This window comes from Diachasma alloeum, unplaced genomic scaffold (genome assembly GCF_001412515.2).
Source record: "Diachasma alloeum isolate Michigan unplaced genomic scaffold, Dall2.0 Dall_scaffold_78908, whole genome shotgun sequence".
In the NCBI taxonomy this organism is placed as follows: Eukaryota; Metazoa; Arthropoda; class Insecta; order Hymenoptera; family Braconidae; genus Diachasma; species Diachasma alloeum.
Window position 1 is genome coordinate 4,271,582 of NW_021683643.1, and position 21,045 is coordinate 4,292,626.

Here is a 21,045-nt window from a genome sequence, read left to right on the forward strand (position 1 = left end):
TGATGCTCTCCACTTGAGCGTGCTTGAGCGGAATGAAATGACTGGTAACTTCGCACTGGGCGTCTGTATTTTTTGTCAACTCTGGCGGATCCCCCGTTTGACATTCGATCGACTGTCGATTGTAGAATTGAATTAATCAGTATATCGATTCGTATGCCAGTGTAGTTCGATTCAAATCTCAGATTATTGATGGAATCGAAGATGAATCGACTTCATAGGAAGTCGATAGCTAGTGAATTTCGAATGACAAAAATTTATTGCACCAAAACTTGAACGAGTCATGGGGTGGTCGATTGTGAAAGACTCTTTATGGCACGCCGTGCAATAAGTCGAGTTTATCGCACGCTGCGCTTCGCGCAGCGTGCTTCAAACTCAACTTCTGCGCGATGTGGCATAAAATAGTATAGACCACTCGGGCATAAACTTCGTTTTCAACGAATGTGAATCAGACTTCGCCTTCAGCTCGGCCTGTAAACTTCACAATCGTCGAAAACGAAATTTGTGCCCTTGTACTCTAATGTACTAATGTCAAGTCGTGCAGAAGTCGAGTTTTGAGCAGGCCGCGCGAAGCGTGTTCTTTTTTTAATCAGAAAACTGAATAGATTTAGTTTTTTTTTTTGTAAAAGTTCTTGTGTTAAAATTTCTTAAATATAAGTTCTTTGGCATAATCTTTCTGAGTTTTGTATTTTCTCTGGTCTATCATTGGAAAAAGAGAAAAAAGTTAAGAAATTTGTTCCTTTTGTACAAAAAAAATGAACAAAAATTGTATAGGTAAATATTATTTTAATTATCTGTTTCTAATTCCTTGGTGAATGCCATATGATTTTCTGTGATATTTTCTCATACTTTGTTCAACAATGTAATTCAAATTTTCAGAATCCTAAATTTGTGTGAATTTCCGAAGGATTTCAAAGGTAGCTAATCTTATTAAAGACAATTGTAGGGATTGGAAGGTGAATAGTGCTTCCTAGAATTTGGGTCAAACGTAAATCTTAATAAATCTTCTCAATTTAGGGGATCAATAGAAAGTTATGACAATTAAATTCCTGAAAAATTAAGAACTTTTATTCTCAGTTGATGGGATCAAATGAATCATTTATACATTTATGTTATTGTGTAGAATTAAAATTGATTTATGCATATTTACAATTTCTGGTCTTTTGACTTTCATTTATCATTTCATAACACAAATATTGTCCTAGTTCATTTAATGTTAGAGTCTTTCTTAATTGATTAAAATTGTTGAATATATGTTACAAATTTTAGTGTATATATATACCTTTTTTACAACCTTGGCTGTTACTTAGAACGTTGAAAACCCGATAATTACGTCAATGTTCTTTCATCAATATAAAAATACCTACTATGAAATATGAGCTAGAAATTATTTTAAATATTAGGAGAAATCGTCAAGATTATTATTATCTTCTATCTATCTCGATTCAAAGATTCAATTTGAATTATGAGAGAAAATGAAAGTAATTCATGGATATTTACAATTTACAATGACAATTAATTGATTATTTCATACCATTTTCGTAGTTGATTCAATGTTAAAATGAAATAAAGTTACGGCTAATTGATCAAAATTGTTGAATATATATTACAAATTAGAAGTGAATCGACATTCTTCACATTTTTAATGGTTACTTAGTGTTTCTAAAATCCAATAATCACCTTCATTTGTCGTTTTAACCATGTACTTACTGTAATAAATGAGCTATCAAATTAAAAGCACTCTTCAAAAACCCAAAATGACTCATTTCACAATGACTAGCCCAACTCAATGTTTAAAACTCCACTGAGGATTATCTAACAATGATATACTACACTACCCCTGTACATTTAGAAACTTTTTGTAAATAAAGAGTACATTACAGTAATTGATTTCAATTCCTCGGAAAAATTTTATACCAAAATGTTAGTTTCCGATTCAAAAATTCAGAGACCGATCATTTTGGAAATATCTCACGCATGAAAAGGTTCGAAATCATTAATTGGGTGACCTTTTTCGTTATTATTAAAATTCAATATCAAAAGAGGACGATATTACAAAAAAACATCAAATGACTTCTGTTCTAGCAAGCAAACATTTGCCACTAAAAACAGGCCCATAATAATTTACCCTACCCTGGTAAAACAATCCGATTATTTCCGACTGGGTGATAAAAAATGAATCGGCGTTAATGATGTTTTTGTCTTTGCCCGTTAAATTCCGATTAGCTGATAGGTAGAGTTTGGAGTTTGAGAAAATTATGAGAGTTAATGGGAACAAGGGTATGTGGCCGTTATCGTCCGATTACTTTCCGAAAAAGTGGTTGATAAATCTCATATTACGCATATAAATATTTAAATGAGCAATAAATATTAAAGATTTATATGAGCAATATGAAATCTATTAACCACTTTTTTGGAAAGTAATCGGACGATAACGGCCACGTACCCTTGATCCTATTATTTCTCATAGTTTTCTTAAACTCCAAACTCTACCTACCAGCCAATCGGAATTTAAGGGCAAAGACAAAAACATCATTAACGCCGATTCATTTTTAATCACCCAGTCGGAAATAATCGGACTGTTTTACCAGTGTAGCTTTCTTCACACGTACGGAAACATTTTACAGAAGAACCTAAACCTTTCTGGTATTCGCTAGAAAATTTATTGGGATTTCTGAACAACTTCTATTAAAAACTATACATTTTTCGCAGAATCTACTGAAAAAAATTGCAGCTTCTCTGCGTTTTTTTATTCAATAGAAATCTTCAATTGAAAATGTTCCCAGGAAAAATAATAGAATTTGATTTTTCTTTACACCTACTTAAATTGAGATATTTTCTTTAGTAATTCCTCCGTCTAAATTTTCCAAGTTTTTTGTTTGATTTTTTGTGCCGAGGAATTTTTATCGGAAATATCTTAATAGAATAAATTGTATAGAAAGATCGTATTCCACGAATTTTTTTTCTACAATAGTCTCTATAAAACACTTTCTGTTAAAAAACGACGCGGGGGAAAACTGCGGAATTCCTCAATAGAATCGGCAAGAGACTAATGGAATTTTCAACAGAAAACTAATATAATTTCTTCCCAAATGTCTTAGATTTTTCTATGAATGTTTTTCGTGCGTGGATAATCAACATACGATACTCTGCCCAAAATTCCCCACTTATCCCTTCCTACCTCGATCATCGCTAATGTTTAAAAACCTATAAGTCTCATATTCTCCTAAAATTAACAAAAAAATGACAATTGATCTAAAAAGAGAATCCATATTCCTCGAAGAATTTATTCTGCTTGTTGATATTTTCCCTGTACTCCTCTAGGACGTTGTAGACACGAGCCCAGGCCAAATGATGATCATAAAACTTGAGTTTCTCAGCCTCATGCTCCTTCGAAATATCATCCATGTGTTTCTTCCTATAAGTGCAGCAGTCATAATCAGTCCTGAATCCATGATTCTTATAAATCCTCTCAGCAGCAGCAACACCAGGAGTCAGAAAGACATTGGCAAAGTAACTCAGCTTGATGTTCGTAGCACAGATGTTATCACTGTAAGTGATGCTGTCATAGACGAGTGGCAGTTTTTTATGCTCCTCTACTGCATACGTGTGCCCAGTGATCTTCGTCTTTCCCAGGTACCTGAGACGTTTATCCTTGACTGGAATCCAAATACTGCTCGTTGGATTCAAGGCTCTTCCCATCTGATGAGCAATGAGGGAGCTAATGGAGTTCCACTGCTTGTGCTTGAAGAATATGTCCCCACAGATGGTGTACACCGCCGCCCTCAGGGTGTCTCCCTTGTTGAAAGTGTCGTGTCTGGGGATTTCGATGGAAATATCCACGGAGATGTCGTATAAACCAGATTGAGCTCTCAGAAATTCATCTGCGATTATGTCTGTCATATTGTCAAGGTTCGAGTCTACAGTGGAGAAACTGTCGCGCATGAGGAAGACTTCTGAAGAGGAGGAGGTGTTAAATGAGACAGACTCCGTGTCACTCATGGAATCATGGGAGAGAGTGGCTGATGAAAATGACTCGTCCGATGACATTTTTAGGGAGGTATGAGGACTGTTGATTAGTTTTGCTCACTTCAACCACTTGTTTATCGCAATAATGAGCTGTCAAAATCACGTTTCCGGAGACGGTTGTTTTGATAACACTGACTTTGGGATTGACTGAGGACAAAGGTTTACACCTTTAAAGATGAGAGATTTGGGGTTTATTATTGACCAAAGCTCAAAACAGTTCAATCGCCACTTTCGTGTTAATTCTATTGATTTTGTTGATTTGAGGTTTTGAGATTTTAGAACGTTCCGCCACTGCGAGTTGTGGTAGAACGGTAAAGGAACCACAGGGCGGTTCCAGTCCCGGGCATTCCTATGCAAACGTCGGTCTTCTTCTTCTTCTTCTATTTTTATGGCACTGACCGAAATGTCTTGCAGCCGTTATCCCACTGGTGGGACGTTGCGTTACTAGTGAGGTGATGGAGATGATAAGGAAGGGATTGTCATGATCCCTTGTGTTAGGAAGCGGGAGATTATAAATTAGGAGGTTTAAATGTGCACACGTCGGCACGTATGCAGCAATGAGAGAGACAGGGTTGAGCATAGAGATGCAAAATGACCGTCATTTTTTAGATCGCGTGATATGACCAAAAAATGACGGTCATGTGACGCACAAATTTTCCAACTACAAATGATTGTCACAAATCATTTGTAACCAAATTGTTGTCAAACCATCTATATAGTTGCATAATGACGGTCATAACTAATTTCCAATTTGTGACGGTCATGAATAAAACTAAATAGTTTCATCTATATGGATGGAAAAAAAACGTGATTTTCATTTTAAAATGCGGATTAGGCCAATACAAAAGGAATTCAACTCAAAATTGACCGAGAAAAAAATAAAGTTTCATCTATATAGATGAAAAATGACTGTCATTTTTTCTTGACAAGTTGCGACGGTAACAGAAGGGGGAGGGGGAATATGACAGCCGTCATGAACGCCTCGTCATGTGACCGTCATATGGCGGGGCATGTGACGCATTTGCATCTCTAGATATTACCCTCATGACGTTTGACGCTTGCTAGGTATGACTCTCGTGACGTTTGACCCTTGCAAGGTACGGCCTCCATAGCGTTTCATCCTCGCAAGGTACAACCCTCGTGAGATTGGTCACACAGGTTACTGCACTGATACCCGGTTCAAGGGGTTTTCTACCAGTTATTTACCTTTTTTACCATTTAGAGGTAAAATATCAGTATACTACAATATACCGTAGAAAACTCCGACTTTCAGTGAACGACCCAACCCTACCACGGAGCATCCCTACGGCAAGGTTTACGTGAAACCAATCAAAATCGAGCTAATAACATTGGCGGGGAAATGTTGGGATCTGTTTGGTTAGACGGGGTTGGGTTAGATAGATTAGAGAGATCTGAGTGGTGGTGACGTTGAGTCGGAGTTAATTTCGAGAGTGGGGGACCATTCTTTTTTTGGCGAGGACTATACACGTTGCTTTACCTTTAGAAAACGGGTAAGAAGTTCTGTACATGAGGTATTTCGCCTGAAAAATAGTTCTTGACCACTCAGGAATTGTGAATTCAACTCTTTGAAAGGTAAGTGGATGAAATAACATTTGATAGGTCCGCAAGAGCCATTTTGTTTGATAAATTGACCTCTGGGTGGTTTCGTGCGAGAGAATTGTTGATGAGATGCCCGGGTATTTTTTTGCTTCGATAAAATCGGTAGTCGAGACTTATTCAATATTGTTTATTGAATTGAACGAATTATTGGACAGATTATCAAAGATCACAGGTAGATTAGGAAGAAGGCCGGTGAAATCGAAGGGACAGTGACAGACTCGAGTTATGTTGATTTGTTTAGTTTTTACGTTGAACATCGCCTGCATGCCATCATTCAGCACCCACCATTTTCAAGTGAATTAATCTTTATGTCATTAGGCCCGATAAATCGCGGTTTTCGGGCCCAACGACATAAAATATCGTATTCACACGGCGATAAAAGCATTATCTGGCGAATGTGAGTTGATAATCCGAGCCGAAGGCAAGCACTTGGGGCCGGCTCGTCCAAGTTTTTTTGCGTTTTATTCAATACACATTGCGACGGTAATGGAAGAGGGGAAGGGGAATGTGACAGCTGTCACAATGCCTCATCACATGACGGTTCATGTGACGCATTTGAATCTCTACTTCCAACTAGGAATAACCGCATTCAAAACAGCTCACGATAATAGACCTTTTCATTCTGGAAATCTAGGGGAAATATTTATTTCGTTCATTCAACGAAAAAATCTCCGAAAAAACCATGGAAAATTCTGATAAATATTGAACTTTACAATGATATACACTTGAGCGCTCAAAAACCATGATTTATATGTAAATTCGATAAAGTGTCCGCAAATCCTAGGGAAATTAACATGGGAAAAAAGTGTCCGCAAATCTAGTGACTCTCAGAATGAAAAGGTCTATTAGTGAGCTACTTTGTACGGTATTAGGGTCGGTATTTACTCGTAGCGGACAGTCCACAAATCACAGCGACTCGTCCGCTCGAGTCAGCGACATACTTGAGCGGAAGGCGCCAAAATTCGAACCTTGCTTTGTTTATCATGAACATCATTAGACATTTCCTCCCAAAACCCAAAATTTTCAGCATAACTGAATATACCCAAGCAGCACAGTTCTGGAGCGTATCTGCAAGTATACCAAAAAGGCTGTCTAATGTCTGTCCGAAAAGGTAACTTGTGTCTAGAAGTTACCTAGAAGTTAACTAAAAGTTATCGTATGACTGCAAGATACCTTTTGGACGGACATCAGTCAGCCTTTTTGGTATACTTTCAGATATCTTTCGCAAGGTTTGCTACTTGGGTACATTCTGCCTAGTCTGTAACTTCTCATTGAATTTGGATCCAATTACTGAACTAACATTGATCAATTATCCTATTTTCAAATTTTGGCGCCTTTCGGTTAGGTGTGTCGTTGACTTCAACGGACGAGTCGCTGTCGTTTGCGGCCTGTCCGCTACGCGTAAGACCCACCCTTATGCTATTATGAATCAATTGCACAGGTGAATCAATATTACATTGCGATATTTGACTGCACTCGACTTGTGAACCCTTTTGAAAACTACGCGCCAACGTGAGATGAATGGTCCTTCCTGATATTCTTTAATTCAATGTTCTGAACTAATGCGCTAGTATTTTCTAGAAATTTTTCGTGTGTGATGCCGGAGTAAATAATAATCAAGAAATTGAATTTTCAGATGAATCAAAAGAATGATTCTGACATTGAAGTCAGTTCGAGCTTCAGATTATCTCCTGGTGCCTCGCACAGACGAGATAATGTCAACTCTGGATTCGCTAGAGTTATTGCAAAATCGGTCTCCTTGAAAAAAACAGTATATACCAAGCGGATCAGGCAGGACTATGCAAGGAGAAGATAAGACGGCTGGAATCACTGCTGGCACAGTGTGCTGAGAAGGAAGTACAAATGACACGTTCCAATGCTGAGATGGAACGCAACTTCTTAGAACTCACTTTGAAACACAATACTGCAGAACAAAAGGTGCTTGAGTTGGAAAACAAATTGGTTGCGACTCTGGCCTCACAGAGAGATATGGAGCATCAAACTGCGGAGTTGAGATCACAGAGGATCTCTCTCTGGACGGGACTACGGAAACATCTTTCGCAGGCGTTACGTACAGACAACGACCTTGGTGAAAAGCTCGAGTCCTTGAAAGCCACTGCTTCACTTCAGACGGAAGTTGCAATGCAAAAAACAACGTGTGAATGTACGGAGAGCTTCGAGCAAGAAGTAAAGTTCCTGAAGAATAAATGCAAAGAACGTAGTGTGAAACTTCAACAGTACGGGGCAATAAGAAGCAGAGTAACACCCTCAACTTTGAACGATGAATGCCATCATATTCAGGAGAGGAGAGATAGGGAGGCACTGAAGACTTTAGAAAGAAAAATTTTGATTGGATTTCAGAAATTGAAAGACATAAGGAGGAAGATGGCCGCATATATGGAGAGAAACGGCGGAAAACTACTTTCAGATGAGAATGAGTCCACTCTAGATTCAAATGATGAAGATAAGTCTTCCTCAGAAGGAAATCATGAGGATGATCCTGATTACGAAGCGGAGAGTGTATCTGAAAGAGAGCAAGAAGGTCTTCTGATTAGATTTGGGAAGCATCGCGTACTAGTTTCTAGTGAGACATATTTCGATATGGATTGGAAAGAAGAATATGGAGGCAAAAACCATGCATATTACTGCAGAAAATGTCCGAGGCATTTCAAAACAACGTGGAATGTACAGGACCATGTGTGGCATCGCCATTTTGGAGGGAAATACAGATGTGTACTTTGTTTTCATGGCTACACAACGCGGAGCCATCTGATAGTACACACAAAAAAACAACATATCAACGTAAATCATTGCGATGAATGAACTGAATAGAAAAACAACTAAATGCTCACAGAAAGTAAAATGTTTGCCCAACTTTAATATCTTAATTCTGCTCTAATATTTAACAGGCTTTCAATTTTTTATTTCAGCTTTCCAATTTTCTAAAAATATCGATGCAATTTCCACTAAGTAAATGAAATTTACTATCAAATCAGAATCTCATGGTACCCGAATCATTTTTTCAACATCACTAACAGTCAACACTTCGAGGATATTCTTTTCTGATAAATTCAAATCTAAGAATAATAAACATGTTTTTGTAAGGTTTTTTGGGGGGAAAAATGGTAGCTGTGACGTTATGAGTTTTACCCGTTTGGTAAAACTCAAATTAAAGGATAATTCTTCTGCTAATCTCTCGATTGTTAATCCTTTCCTGGTTCACTCCTGCCTCGGCTACTTCGGCGGTGAGCTCACGGGGGGTCCGCTCACTCGGAGGGATGTTAAGGATGGAGGATCGTGGAGGGGTTAAACCTCTTAGTAAACACTCGCGTACAGTTAGATAAAAGTATGATATATTGTCTAACTTGATGGTGAATTACACGATATCTATATTGATGGGTCGGTTTAACGCGTAGTTAATGGTGTTTTACTCGACTGAGACTCTGACTTGTGGTAGTCTTATCTGGCTGAAGGCCTGAGCTTTGACAGATCCTTTCTGTTTCGCTCTCGATCGTGCTCTGCCGTACCCTGGTGCTTCCAGAGTCCTCGAAACTCATCAAAGTCTCAGTTTGCTGATCTAAGCAATCTCACGGTTTTTCTCACTAACACAGTCTTGTGTCGTCATTGACACAAACTACAACAGTCAAACAGTTCGGTACCCCCGAACTGGACTTGTTGAAAACCGTGGGACTGCTTACCAAAGTGTCCAACTGACACCCTGGAATGGCTGACCATTGTCTGGATGGCAGGAAAGAGAAATCATATTTCTCATTCCTCTCATCCACCATTTATGTGAACATTTCACATAATTATTAACTAAATCGACGTATTGGTCTTTCCCAATACGTCACAGCTGTAACAATTTTTTTAAAAACTCCGTCACTTTCATCTAGTCCCAAATATTTTTCCAAAAAATGACTGCAAAGGACAGCGGATTCGTCTTGTTTCACGACTGCTGTTAATTGGGAATAGACGGAAGTGAATTAAAACGGTATAACCTGGTGTTTTGAAGATTCGGAATTATGCGTAAAATACAGAGAAGTGGAGCATTACGTGGATTATTCAAAGTATTATTCAAATATTGTTAATTGAAAAACGTCAAAAGTCACACTTTACGATATCTTGAAGTCGAGAAACGCCAAAATATAGGGATGAATCATAGGTGGAATATAAAAAAGGGAATAATTCACTCTTTCGCCCATTTACTTGATGACCTAAGATAAGAAGGCGAGAAAATGAGTTGTCACAGGACGTCGACTCTAAGCGAAGGATTCCCCCATTTTTCTACAGTTTTGGATTCTGTGAAACGAACTCAATCTCCCATTCTGTGTTATACCGATTCGCTGAACATTAATATAAGGAGAGAGGTGGGTAAAATGGGCCTTTTCCAGTTGTCAATAAAGCGAGATTAGTAGAGTGAACTTCTAATTTTTTTTTCATTTGAGGGTATTTTTTAGACGTCAAAACGGGACTTGACCCATCTAAATTACATAATTCGATCAGGACGTATTGATGGTTTAAAAATGTTTATTCTATCTCACCTTTTCTTACTAGAAATAAAGTACATGTGTTTTGATTAAATTTTAGAAAATAAAACTCATACTTACATGGCATGAATGAAAATAATTTCCCCTACAATTAAAAAACTTCAATCATTGACATGCATCTAAAAATCTTCATCTTTCATGGCATCTTGTTAGAAATTTAGGTGTTTTATCTTTTGTACCTCTAAAGCTGCTGAGAATGACAACAATCGTAAACAAAATAGGTCTATCCATGGAGGACACGTTCCCGATTATAATTATTTCTTCATGTCCTAAGATTTAAACGAAATTAACTTTCGACAAGCATTTTTAGAAGATAGAAAACATTTTCCATCACGCACTATTCATAAAACTATTCTTAACATCTGAAAAATATTCATCTGAAAATTAATAATCACCTGATATTAGGGAAGTGGTATTATACAGATGAAATCAGGCTCAAACAATGATTATTATCTGCAATTATTTAGTAGCAACTAGGGAGAAGTATTAAATCGTTTATTTTTTCTTTCAATCTACATGAACTTGCATTATGCTTCAATATTTGGTGGCTCCCACTGTTCCTCCGTGAGGGCTCCTGACGGAAGTTTTCACAATAAGCTTATTTGAATTACACTATAAATGATTCTGCATACTACTGCTAGTGATGAATCAGTGTAAGTTTACAGTTTTCTCGATAAATATCTTCATCATTATTGAATCAACCTGTCGAAAGTTTTGGAATTTAATTTAATCAACAGCATTAAACTTTATGCAAAAAATCTTCGATCAGAACCGATAACTCGATACTTTCCATATTGAATAGGAGAATCCTGAGAATTCTCCTCTTGTTCTGCTTCGACTGCGCTCATCTCAATTCTGTGATCAACATCATCAAAACCTGCCTCTGGTGAAAAATCATTGTCGCAATTTGCATCTGTGGTAATGTCATCACCATAATCTCGATCTGAAGCTGACTCATGACGATCACTGGAGGATGACACGCACGAAAAAATTTAATAGAAAAACGTATCGAATTCGATTTTTCTATATAACTTATTCTTTTCATATATTTTCTATAGAATTTGCTCGACTCAAATTTTCCAAGTTGTTTTCATTCTATTTTTCTTTTCTTCTCATCAAGAAAATCAAATGAAAAAACTTATAAAATTTGAGCCGAGGAAATTCTATAGAAAATAACTCAATAGTGCTGGAAATAATATTAATTGCTTGCAGGGAATATAATATAATAACAATTTATTGGAACATCTTCAGACTAATTCTTAGAAATTTGTAGCGTGAAATTTTTTGGTTCAAATGAAAGTCGTTTGAGAATGTGTTGTTATTTCTTTCAGTGGACCTTCAACGTGGCTCTACTTACTGTCAAATACACAAATCCCTTTACTCGTTCAATTTCATGTTAAATAAAATGCAAGACCTATTACTAACATTGGAGTAAGCACTCGGACTCGTTTCCGACAATGGAACAACAGCAATTGTTTCATAAAATTCCTAACTAGATGAATGGGAGAAAAATCTCTGTTCGCTAAAATCTAACTCCGAAGGTCCAAAATGCGATCAACTTTGAATGAACAACTGTGTTATTCATTCACGAAAACATTTTCAATTTTTATTTCGCAACATAGATGTGAGAGCCACCAAGTCGGCTTTAAACTAACTTCTCTTGGGGGCCAACCAATGAAATCTCTGGGAGTGAACCAATGATAGGCCTCAGTCAATGAGATCACTGGGTTCTCCGTGATTTCATTGGTTGGTCCCCAAGAGAGTAGCTAGTTTCGAGATAACTTGATGGATCTCACATCTGTTGCGATCGTGAATAATAAATGGAAAATAATTAATTTGTGAAAAAAAAGTGGCAACGTCGACTTGACATAATAGGGTTCTCGCTGTACAGATATAGTGACACGATAGACGCATGTAATTTTTTTATTCAATCACGAGTCGTTTCTGCGAAAAATTCATCACCCATATCGTTCTAATTAACTATCGATAAGAAAAATAATAGCAAATGATTGTCAGGGCCTTTCTACGAAGTTACCGCAAACAGAGATCACTTTAGATCCGCAACTCTTTTTTATACAGTTATGAATTTACCGCATCAATCCCCATCCGATGGACAGGTGCTACATTATCACCGTTCACAGCTGTGCGCGCAGAAATTATGTTTGCTAGTTTTTTTTGTTAATGTTGGTTAAAAAATGTTCTGAACACAATTTTTCTTGCAGAAGGTGTATTTATCAGTATCTCACATGTAGACAAAATTTCGTAATATTGGTTGTACGTTTACGTTCATGATGTAGATTTTTATACATTTGCTATAAAAACACGAGTTAAATTGCGTTTTTTAAAAAACAATTTATTTTACTTGAACCATTCTCTGCAGCAATCTGAAACTCCACACAGGACTACGGATCATATCGAAGAATGTATTTAAAAATTTCACAACTTGGCTGCATTTTGTTATTTCGACGGTTCATCGTTCAACTAAATAGCAAATGAATTGGAATGTCAAACAAATTTCACTGCAAAGGCTAAAGATATTGCTCTAAGTAAAACGACTTGGATGATGCTTTCACCTTACAAATAAAAACAGTACAATTAATACACAAGTCAACTCTCAGTAACTATTTATTCATTCATACAACGAAGAAATGCAGTAAAGAAAGAATGCGTGAAAAAAAGATAAAGTATCTTGTCGAGTAACTCATGTTGAGCCCACTATCTCATGTTTATCTACCGTCTGGACTGAAGTACATCATTGAAGAATCAAGTGATTCATTCAATACAGGCTGTTGATTCTTCTTTGGAGTTGGGATGTCCATGGACGAATCCTCCACCTTTATGCTAGATTCCATCTCACTCTCCTCATCCACTTCTTCAGCAGCCTTTCCAGTTCTAGCAAGAAGATCTGGAATATTCCTCCACAATGATGTCGTAGTGGACTGCAGCTTCATCAGTGTTGTTCTCAGCTCAGTCTTGTCTCGTTCCAAGGATTCCTGAGTCAGTAATATTGAGGCCAATTGCTCTCGTACTGCATCACGACTCTCGGTGATCTCTGCGATTTTCTTCTTCAGCTTTGCCTGCGTATCCCGTGCCTCTCGTTCACTCTCAACCAACTGTGACTCCAACTCTTGGATCCTTCGCTTGTAATCCTTGGATTGATTCTTGAATAATTTTCTCTCCTTGTCCACGAGACCTAGAACTGAGACTGCTTTATCGACTTGAGGGGTCAACTGCTGTCCTGCTGAGTAGGAGGAATCGAGAGTCAGGTCGAGAGTGGTGTCGTTTTGTTGATGCATCTGGAAATTTTATGATTTGATTACTCTCAGAATGAGAATAATGAATGACGATGGATTGATGTATTTCATTCGAAAAAGGCAGATGATGATATTAATCGGAAATTTATATACGATTTTCATATCATTTGGACTATGGACGAATATTTCTAGAATGTTTCGATATCTAGTTTTCAAGTTGGTAGCCTACAGACATTTTCGAATTATTTCTCTGTTCGGAATTCCTAAAAATTGTGTTTTATTGGTTGCTCTCACACGTCGAAAGCACTGGGAAGAGGCGCTGATATTGAGGAAATAGATTTCTGAATCAACATTGAAAGAACATTAGAAAACTGCATTATAATAGTATATTTCGACAGGAGTGAGACGGAATTTTCACGACGGTGAAGTTGACTGCCCGAGCCGAACTCGAGGAATGCATAATTTTTCTTCACAGTGTCCGTAAACGGCATTTTACGGACACGAAGTGTGCGTAAAACGTTTTACGAACCGTGTGATAAAAAATATTTTTTCGTTTACATAAGCAAAAAAGATGTAAGGGACACATTTCATGCCCTTAAAATAATATTGAATTTAGAATGAGTATCAACATTTCGATGAATAGACGAAAACAATTTATGCAGATTTGTTCTTTGAATGTTCCCACAAAACTTAGTTTTTGGCTTACCTAATCACGGGTAGACTTCGGTTAAAGTTACGTTAATATGTATCGAGAAAAGATCGCCGATTGATCGGGCTCAGTAATGGGGGATTTTAATTTAACTTCAACGATAGGTTAAAGGTCTTGAACCAAAAATTGGCCTACGTTTTTTTTATTGGCCTAAATATATCTACGAAAAAGTCGCATTTAGACAATCCTAATGGTGTGATTTCGTTGAAGGTATTTCACTTAATTTTATCAACAAAATTGTTATTATTGCTAGGTAATGATTGTTATTATGACTTTACCCTCTACGGTTTGGTCAGGAGGGAACCGCCGAATCCCCACCTTCATTAGTACATTTCGACACTAGGTCGTGAGGAACTCTTCTGGCGAATATGTTCTGTAAAATCACATGAGGCGTAAAGTTGTTCACGGCCGTGTATCGAAATTGTATTTTTCCTCTTAAAACTCGTCTGGCGTTGGCGTCCGAGCCGAAGGCGAGGACTGGCCAACCACACGAGTAAAAAATCGCATCGCAGTAGCCCGGGACAAGATTTTTTTGTAGTGATTTTCAAGTTTTCGAGTTTGGGAAGTATACAATACCAATTCCCAGACGAGAAATCGTGAGAAGCAGTACAGAAATAGTATATTATGTCATTAGCGGATAAAAGCATTATCTGGCGATTGTGGCTTTATAATCCGAGCCTTCGGCTCGGATTATAATCATATTCGGAAGATAATGCTTTTATCGCCGTGTGATATACGCTATTTTATGTCGTTGGGCCCGAAAACCGCGATCTAACCGAGCGAAGCGAGGTTAGATTCGCGGTTTATCCGGCCTAATGACAAAGTATTTTTTGCCATTGGGCCCGAAAACTTTCGTCCGATTCTCCAAGGATCGAACCATGGATTCTCTCTCTCTCCTACAATTATTGCACTGCACTACAGAATTTTCTTCCGACCAAAATTTCATTGCTATATGACATTTAAGACTTCACTTGAAAACGATGGATGGGTGGATGTCAACGAGGTGTTTTTCAAAGTTAAAAAAAAACAAATCAATCATTTTTCCTTTTTTCCCATTTCCGACTTTCCGAGAGCTCAATAATTAGATTAATAATGATTAATTATTAATAATGATTAGTTCAATAAAAAAAACAGAATAACTCTCGAATTCCTGTTTCAGATATCTCGTTAACCCATGCACAAAACCACAAAACGAGGTCAAATTTTATTGCACAGAATGCGTTGCTGTCTTATCAAATGTTTATTCATTGACTTACGTTGGAAGGAGTTGAATTCCACAAGTTTTAAGAGTGCAAAAATTATTTTTCAAGCGGTATACGTTTTGTTCACAAGTTCTAACGCGTTCTGTAACGACGAAACAACGTGCAAAAATGGAGGCGTTCTCGTTGCTAGGTTCCCGTCGTTACGTCTAGTCTCACTGAGAGGAAAGGACAACAGCTGACGTGCGCATAGGAATGCGCGGGAGGAGTTTACCCCGCACCACTTCTCCTCCTTTATCAATTGGCATTAGCGGTACATTACGAACAGAAATGCAACTGCGTCACATGAGCTAATAGCCTCACCCTCCCCCAAAATCGCCTATTTAATCCATAACTTCCTTCAAATTGCATATTTCGATAAGAGAGACGGAATTTTCACGCATGTGAAGTTGGTGACATGAGGCGAAGCCGAGGGCTTTCAATCACACGAGCTGAAAATTCCCGTCTCACATGTGTTGAACTAGTATATTTCGTTACGAGTGCGGAAAAGTGTTTTTTGGCTCGTCGGAGGTTTATAGCACGAGCCGAAGGCGAGAGATATAATCCCATGAGCTAAAAAACATTTTTTCACGAGTTACGAACAATATTTTTCATCACGCTGTGACGAAAAGTGAACTTTTTGGCACGCTCCGCGTGCCTAAAAGTCCACTTTCCGTGGATTTCCGTGGCCACATTGTGATGAAAAATATTGTTCGTAACTCGTGAAAAAATGTTTTTTAGCTCGTGGGATTATATCAAACCTCCCACTCGCCAAAAAACACTTTTTTGCACTCGTTACGAAATATACTATTTCGTCACAGCGTGATGAAAAGTAACTTTTTAGGCACGCTCCGCCTGAAACGTCCCTTTTCCACCCATTGTGATGAAAAATATCGCTCGATACTCGTGGGAGAAGCGTTTTTTAGCTCGTGGGATTATATCACTCGCCTTCGACTCGTGCTATAAACTTCCCACGAGCCAAAAAACTCTTCCACGCTCGTAACGAAATATACTATTAATGATAACACACATCAAAATCTCCCGCTCTTTACTCCAAAACATCCCAAGTAGCAAACCTTGCGAAAGATATCTGAAAGTATACCAAAAGGCCTGACTAATGTCCGTCCAAAAGGTATCTTGCAGTCATACGATAACTTTTAGTTAACTTCTAGGTAACTTCTAGACACAAGTTACCTTTTTGGGAAGACATTAGACAGCCTTTTTGGTATACTTGCAGATACCCTCCAGAACTGTGCTGCTTGGGATAATGCTAATCCCTCCATTACCATCTCCCCATCTTAATAACGTAATGCCCCGTCAGAGGGACAACGGCCGCAAGACATATCAGTCAGTGCCAAAAAAGTAGAAGAGAAGAAGAAGAAGAGAAAAAAGCGTCACATGAGTCGTCGGTCATGTGACTGTCATTGACAGTCACTTAACGAGGCAGTTATGATGGCTGTCACATTCCCTTCCCCCTCTCCTTTGACCGTCACAAGTTGCCTAGAAAATATGAGTCCTTTTTCATTTAGATGTAACTTCCTTTTTCTTTTATCAATTTTTCTTTGAATTTATTTTGCATTTGCCTAATGTGCTTTTTGAAACGAAAATCAAGGTTATTTTTCATCTGTATAGATGAAACTTTTTTTTAAATTTATGACTGTCACAAATTTGCAATTAGTTATGACTGTTATTATGCATCTATCCAGATGTTTTGAAAACAATTCGCTTACAAATTATTTGTGATCATCGTTTCTAATTAGAAAATTTGTGCGTCACATGACCGCGATTTGTGGTCATATGATGCGATGTAGCAAATGACGGTTATTTTGCATCTCTAATTGCGAAATTCATTAGATGTAGTTGGAGTGAGTTCTAAAACAATCCGATTTCTTCCAATTCTAATGGACCAATTTAATTGGTAAGAGCTCACGAAAAAAGTCGAATTCAATAATGTTCCTTTATTTATTTGCAACAACTTTTATCTTTTGCAAAATTTTGATTAACTCATTAGTTGATGAGATATACGTGACGAAAGAGTTACGCTGCCGATCGCTTGCGTCCAGCCGCGCATGGGCACACGCTCTGTGGAAAACTTGATCCACGTTGAGGTGGCAGTTGCGACTTCAGAAGAATTTTCCCCATTATTGAATAAAACACCGTATCAATCTTGGATAAAATTTGACTAGATTTCAGTAACAGAGCTGATAGTGCTATGAGTAACTCTAGTGAGTGTAAACATTGTTAAAAAGAAATTGAAATTCCATGGACAGTTGACGAGCAATTATCAAGAGAGTGACATTGAATTCAATTGAGGGGGGAAAAAAATCATGGAATTTCACATTTCACTGATTAATGGAATTCCAAATCTTTGAGTAACAGAGAGATAAGAATTCTCCTATTCATTCGGATTTTCAATAAAAACATGAATAGTCAGTACCAAATTACGCAGAATTTCCCATTGATTGAAACTTCGAGAATATTTTCACTTGAATCTTCCTGATTTTTATTAATTTCTATGGAATAATTGAACTGAAATCTCCAGTTTTTATTGATTAGTCCATAAAATTTCGCATTTTCAATTACAAAATTCCTAAAAATTTCAGTGGAACTGAAGTGTGATAAAAATTTACGAGAAGTGTACTGGAAATTTCAATCAAAATTCCTTAACTGTGAACAATTACTAAGAATTAAGGCTGGATACTCAAAGAAATTAGGAATAAATCTCTAAAAACTAAAATTTCAACTCTCTGGTATGAAATTTTATGATAGTTAAAGCCCTCGGCGTATATCTCGTCAACTAATGAGTGAATCAAAATTTTGCGACAGACAAAAGTTATTGCAAATAGATAAAGAAACATTATTGAATTCGACTTTGTTTTCGTATCTGCCATAGGCTACGAGATACGGCGTTTTAAACAATTAAATTGTTAATAACAATTAAACCGCTAACTTTTCAGCCGGATAACCAACGAATTCGGAATCAGAGGCCGAAAAAACATAGAATTAACCCAAGTTATACCTCGGGGACCCCATCACCAATACAGAACCTGCATTGGCGTGTGGAATACACGAGGTACCGGGGAAGTGGGTCTGCAGGACTTGTTCTCAAATTTCACGTAGCAGAGGCAGAATGAAGGATCACGTATGGACGAAACATTATGGGGGACATTTGGGTGCTTCTATCGTGTTTCTCCTGTAACTCGTCGTTCGGGAAGGTACCAGATCACATCGCATACTAAAAGAGTGCATCCAGATAAATATTATATGTCTGCCAGAGATGCACTTTTTGATTCAAAATTAACATTGTACTGAATCAAAATATGATGATGTAGTACAATTTTCGTTGGGTGGTGACACATTTTTGAATTTTGGCTTCGATTGATGAGTTCTTCTCAAGACTTATCAACATGAAATATAATTTCATATAATTTATGCTTATCTACTGTAATATTTAAACGTTTGAAGTGTTTTACTCCAAATTTTAATGAGCGAAAACAAATTTTCATAGATATTACGTTCCGGTCTTTATTGTACTTTATGTACAACAGTGAACGCATGACATGAAACTATTTAGTGATTCCCATTTTATCACAACATATTAATCATTTAGTTGCTCATCTGAAGTGTTTCAATCAATATCAAATGGAATAAATGATTTCAGGGACAAATATCGCGTATAACTTATGCGTTATTATGAAACAAGTAGTTTTGCATTGTGTGCAGGATTTTTGCATCTGCAGTGATTAAGGAATGCACATCAACCTCACAAAGTATTGTGTTGTGTAAATGATACGCTGCTGGTGGAGTGTTTAATCGCTCGAAGCGTTAGTGAAAATGTTATGTGTAATCATAAATTTTCATAGATTCGCAACCCCAGTCTTGACTATCTTCATGTTTATAAATAAATGATTGAAATGAAACATTTTGTGACTCCAATTTTATGGCTCGGAAGTAATGAACGTGTGAGAATAATTCAATTCGCTCCCTTCAATATCAAACAGCTGAATGATTTCATAGTTAAATGTGGCTTTCAGTTCGAAACGCCTCGTGTTACTTAAGTTATTAATGGCGTGGTCAGGGATAATAAAAAAAGTCAAGATATTGATGATTTTTTGGAAATACGTTCTTTGATTGAAATACATTCCCAGATAGCCTAGAAGAATCAACAACGAAAATAATGGTAGTGTCTATTCGCACGCTCCATGGTAGATTCTTAATACTCGCATCTTGTCTGACATCTCCGCTATGAACTCTGGTTTTGAACTCTGGATCCAGAGTTGAAAACCAGAATTGTGACATTATTGTCTAGTGGGATCTAGGAGTCTCCACTAGTTAAAAAATCATCCTTAGAATCATTTGCGCGCCATTTCGAGACTCGCTCTTTCATTCGGGCCCAAAAAAACATTCACATCTTGTCTGACATCTCTGTTATGAACTTTGCTTTTGAACTCTGGTTTCATAGTTGAAAACCAAACTTGTGACAACATTGTCCAGTGGGGGCTAGAACTCTCCCCCGTTTCGGAAATCACCCTTAAAATCATTTGCACTAGATTTCGGCACCCACTCCTGCACTCGGACCCCATTAGACAAATATGAATATTGTTGAGGAAACGTTCACATAAAATGTAAAAAACTATTTATTTCATCATTTATTTGCGTTTAGTCAACGATTTATTTCATTTTTTATTTGCGTTAATCTAGACTGATATTCGTATTCAACGAATTAATATTTTGAGAAAATTATTTGTAAAAGTTATTAGTAAATTATTAGTAAAAGTTGAGGATCCACGATCTTCTATATATCCACGGTAGAAATTACCTTGAATCCACGGGAAAACGTTCCGTATATACATATATCCACGGTCAAAGTTACCGTGGACCGTGTGAATAGACACTGCCTACATTGTCGGATACTGAGAATTGCCAAATGGAATATAAGGAACATAAAATTTATAGAAAAATATCCAATAATAAAAAACTTTGGATAAAGTTCTCGTTTTGGTCAATGATGAAGTATCAGAAAAATTATTGGAAATATGCCTCTGGAATTGGTCATACACGTCAATCTTATCATCATCAATGAATCAATGGTATTCCTCAGGTGAGTTGGAACGAAATTTATTGAGAGTAAATAAATTATCATTTACTCGGGCGAAAAAAGAGGTCCGCGAAATGTTGAAATAGCTATTTTCATTACAAGGCAGAAAAAAACTTGTTCGCCACACGGCCTAAAATAGTATATTTCGATACGAGTGCGAAATAGTATTTTCATCACGCTGTGACGAAAAGTGAACTTTTCGGCACGCTCCGCGTGCCTAAAAGTCCAATTTCCGCCACATTGTGATGAAAAATATTGTTCGTAACTCGTGAAAAAATGTTTTTTAGCTCGTGGGATTATATCGCTCGCCTTCGGCTCGTGATATAAACCTCCCACTCGCCAAAAAACACTTTTTTGCACTCGTTACGAAATATACTATTTTTCCACGAGTATTCAACAATATTTTTCATCACAATATGTGGAAACGACGTTTTACGTACAGCGTGATGAAAAAATGTCATCACCATGCACAATACACATCACTATCCCTCTGCAGGATTATATTTACTGTTGAAGAATACTTTCCATTTTTACCCTAATCATTAGACTAGAA

The 21,045-nt window shown here is 37.3% G+C and overlaps 1 protein-coding gene across 1 annotated transcript; it reads right to left on the reverse strand.

Moving 5' to 3' along the window:
- Positions 1 to 12,800: 12,800 nt before the first annotated feature.
- LOC107047703 lies at positions 12,801 to 13,682 on the reverse strand. Its single transcript, XM_015270504.1, has 2 exons — positions 13,677 to 13,682; positions 12,801 to 13,489 (listed from the first exon to the last, which is right to left on the reverse strand). Exons 1-2 carry the CDS (start codon positions 13,680 to 13,682, stop codon positions 12,920 to 12,922), a joined length of 576 nt encoding a protein of 191 aa, XP_015125990.1. The 3' UTR covers positions 12,801 to 12,919.
- Between the last annotated feature and the right edge of the window lie 7,363 nt (positions 13,683 to 21,045).